The sequence below is a fragment of the Athene cunicularia genome (genome assembly GCF_003259725.1).
Source record: "Athene cunicularia isolate RWA chromosome 17 unlocalized genomic scaffold, athCun1 chr17_part1, whole genome shotgun sequence".
Taxonomy (NCBI): domain Eukaryota; kingdom Metazoa; phylum Chordata; class Aves; order Strigiformes; family Strigidae; genus Athene; species Athene cunicularia.
The window spans coordinates 6,767,444-6,771,383 of record NW_020799122.1 but is presented as its reverse complement, the minus strand read 5'-3'; the positions used below and the strand labels follow the sequence as shown (position 1 = coordinate 6,771,383).

General features: G+C 62.6%; 1 protein-coding gene across 1 annotated transcript in view; it reads right to left on the bottom strand.

Moving 5' to 3' along the window:
- The window catches only part of CERCAM (cerebral endothelial cell adhesion molecule), a 6,918-nt gene extending 5,689 nt beyond the window's left edge, over positions 1 to 1,229 (bottom strand). Inside the window, exon 1 of the mRNA XM_026860210.1 lies at positions 1,055 to 1,229. Within this exon, the coding sequence (XP_026716011.1) occupies positions 1,055 to 1,176 (122 nt within the window). The 5' untranslated portion in view covers positions 1,177 to 1,229. The remainder of the gene's footprint in view (positions 1 to 1,054) is intronic.
- Between the last annotated feature and the right edge of the window lie 2,711 nt (positions 1,230 to 3,940).

Sequence of the window (3,940 nt, the reverse complement as noted above, 5' to 3'; positions counted from 1 at the left end):
GGAGCCGCCGGGTACGGGCTCGGTGGGCAGCCAGGGGCTCCGCGGTCTGTCAGGGCCGGATCTGATCCCCTCGTTGCAGCCACAACCTGCTCCCTGTGTCCCCACATCCCCGCCCTTCTTCATCCCGACATCCTTTTGCCCCTCCATCCCTTCACCCTCACATCCCCACATCCCTTCCCTCCTCCATCCCTGCATCCCCTCATCCCTCCATTCCTGCATCCCTTCACCCCAGCATCCCCACATCCCTTCTCTCCTCCATCCCTGCATCCCTGTGTCCCCACATCCCTCCATCCTCTCCCGGGGATCTCAGACAGCCCTGCCCTGCCCTCAGTCCCTGGGAATGGCAGAGAGGGATTTCAGGGCTGCCTACAAGGATTTTGAGCAGCCTGGATGCCAAGAGAGGCCAAGCAGGGCAGTTCCCACCTTGCCGACTGGTATGAAACCCCACAGAGCCCTGACACCCTGCACCGCACTGGGGCTGGGGGGACCTGAGCCTGGATGTGCCCCAGCCCAGACTGGGGCCAGCCCTGGGATGCCGCTCTGTGAACAAGAGCAGCACCTGGACGCTGCCAGCAATTTTTTCCCAGAAAACCGCCCCCACCGTGTTCTCAGGCCCAGGGACACAGGAGCCCTGTCCCAGCACCCTGGACACCCACAGCTGCCCCGGCTGTGGGCTCAGGGACCGGAGAGGGGAAATCCCTCCCCATCCCCATCCCCACCACCCCTGGGGCAGGCAGAGAACAGGGGTGTCACCACTGTGCCCTGACATGGGGAAACTGAGGCACGGACCAAAGCAATGTGTCACAGATGAGCCAGGACTGGCAGAAGGCCGAAGCATCTTGCGCCCACCTTTGCCAGGTGAGGTCAGAATTATCCCTGGCTTTGGAGCCAGCTTTCCAGCCCGCCTTCCCCCCGCAGCCTGAGTGCCCCAGTGCTCATGACGGACCCACGGAGCCCACTGTGGGCCAGCTGACACTTTACAAGCAGTTTTGGCCATGCAACGGTTAAAAAAACCCACAAGGAACCTCAGGGAGAAGGGAGAAATGGAGGTTACCTGCCAGGGCACCCGCTGTGTGGTCCTTGGGGTGACGACGCACCTGGCTCCACGCTGCACCTCCATCCCCACCTCTCTGCTAGCTCAGGAGCAGGACTGGAAGGTGGGTGGCAGGTCCCCATGGGACTCAGGGTGTCCCCACGGGGCTCAGGGTGTCTCCACAGGGCTCAGGGTGTCCCCACGGGGCTCAGGGTGTCTCCACGGGGCTCAGGGCATCCCCACAGCTCCACACACCTGTAGCGATACCTGTAACACAGAGCCAACGTCAGGCCTGAAAGCATCCGGCCTGGAAAAGCGCCCTCCCATCCCCACGGAGCTGGGCAGGCAACAGCTCTGTGGGATGTTTCCAGCAGAACATTTTCTTTTTTTTACAGGAAAAAGCTGCTTTTGGACCCAGGGCTGAGGTTTCTGGCCACTTCCCACCTCTCTCCACCCTTTCCTTTAAATTTTCTAGGGTTTTCAACAAAGCATTTGAAAAGCTCCAGGTTCCTCAAACGTCACATTTTTTCTGCTTTAAAAGGCTCAGGTTTGGTTGCAGAAAACAAATATATAAATATAAATATGTATATATAAATGCAGAGATTCTGTGTGTATGTGCGTGGCTGGGGGATTTTATGAGTCCCCCAGCCACCAACTCTTTTTTAAAAATTTATTTCACAAGGGAAAATATTCCCCTCCCAGGGGCCCAGCTGGCTGCCCAGGTCTGTAGAGCCCCTGGTTATGCCCAAGGGTCCCTGCTCCCACAACGTGATGCTGCCCGAGTGACTCTGTCCCCTCCAGACCCCTGCCCCAACACATCCAACCTCACAAACACGTGGGGAAACTGAGGCACGGAGCCCACACAGCCAGTGGGGACCCCAGACCCGAGGGAGTGCCAGTGACCCCGCCATGGTCCCTGCCCTGCAAGTCCCACATCCTGAGCTGTTCCAGCTGTTTTCACCGCCCGCCAGCTGTTGGGTAGCTCAGGAGGCCGGCACTCCCCTCCCAGCTGGGTTTTCCTTCCAGGTCTCTGCTAAACCCATCGCATCCGCAGGCGCCGTCCTGCTTCCCTCCTCGGCAGGCTGCTTCCGTGGCAGGCGAAAACTATGGGTCTTCCCACCCAGAAAAATCCAGGGGGATTTTGGCTATCCTGGTCGGATTTTGGCCACCCGGGGGGGATTTTGGCCCACCCAAGAGATGCTCTGCTGGAGGAGCTGGAGGCCGGCAGGAGCAGCATCCCCATCCCAGCTGGTGGACACAGGGAGATCTGTGCCACCACAAATGGGGCAGAGACACGTCACCAGCTCCAGTGCCCGCTGCGCTGCGTCTGCCCCGCACCTCGGCCCCTCGGGAGACAGCCTGGGGTACTCCTGGTGGGCTACGATCATCAGGGAGGGAGAAGCCTCCGTGGGGTCCCCTCCTGGTGCCCCGCTGGGAGCGGAGAGCTGGGGTCGTGTGGGATGCTCTGCTCCACCTGCAGTTCAGCGCCGCGCTTGGAGCCACGTTCGAGCCACATAGCAGCCAAAATCTGACCCTCCTGGGTGGCGCGGCCAGCTGGGCTCCAGAATGGTCCCTTTTTTCCCCAGACTATGCCACATCTGTCGGTATCATAGCCAGCAGAGCCCAGAGCCAGCGTCCCCTGGCTCTGGGTGTCAAAGGGGAGCTCAGGCACCCGTCAGCTCTGGGAGGTGGCAGAGGGACACCTCCCTCAGCAAGGGGAAACTGAGGCAGGAGGCCAAGCCCAGGCTGTCCCAAACCCTCCGGGCAGGGAAAGGCTCCCTGCTGGGGCTTCACCCCAGGGACCATGGGGAGATGCTCTCCATCCCCCGCACTGCGCCTTCTCAGAGGGACAGCAACAGAGGGGTACCCCGATGGGATGGGTCCCCCTCGTGATGCGCTGACCTCTGCACTCCCATCCCCTCCCTTCTCCCCCCCGCAGTGGGGCTGCAGGTCGGTCCCTGTCCCAGCTCGGGGCAGCTGTGACCGAAAACAAAGCTGTCCCCTTCAGCACAATACCCTTCTGTGTCCCCCCCCGAGATACTGACCGCTGGGGTGGGCAGCGGCCGGGCTGGAGGCGTCGAGGGGCCGTGCCAGGCCCCCGCTGGCAGGGGACAATGTTGGCAGTGATGGAGAGTAGGTATTTCAAAAGGTTTTGTTTTCGGGTTGACCCGCCGAGCCGGCGTGACCCCGCAGCCCCCCACCCAGCCCTGCTCCTCCGTCCCAATAGAAACCGGCCACATTCCTGACCTCGGGAGGAGGGGGGGGAAGTTTCAAACCTCCCCGGGAAGGAGACAATGGGGGTGTCAGGGCCGTGATTTAGGAGGGGGGGCTCTTTCCATCACAAAGGCGAGACAAAGGCGCTCAGCGCTGGGAAAGGGGCTTCGGCGGCGGCTCAGGAGAGGGGCCATGGTATTGTGCCTGGCCAGCCGGCCTCGGCAGCAGGGCAGCCAGGGCCCACCAGGGCCCACCGGGTGCCACCAGGTGCCATCGGGTGCCACCAGGTCCCATCAAGACTCTCCATCCCAGCCCCTGCAGCAGCCCTGCCCACGGCCACCCTGGGGACCAGGGTCTGGTGGCTTCATGGGTGTCACCACCACCCATGGTGGGAGGGAGTGAGTCCCCCATCCCCACGTGGGACAGCTGGGTCACCTCCAGCTGCCCACAGCACCCCACATCATCAGGGCTGGCCAGGGATCAGCCCATCCCGGGGGGGCTGTGGGCCCCCCATGGGTCAGGGCTCAGGCTGGGGCTGTCCACGACCCGTGGGGACACACAACCCCAGAGCCCCGAGCCCCCCCTTGGCCCTCCCCGGTGTTCAGGGCGGGGGTCCTGCTCTCCTCCCCAGGGGCCAGTCCTGGGGCCAAGGGCCGGGTGAGGGATGAGCAGCTCCTCTGTGCTCTGCTCAAA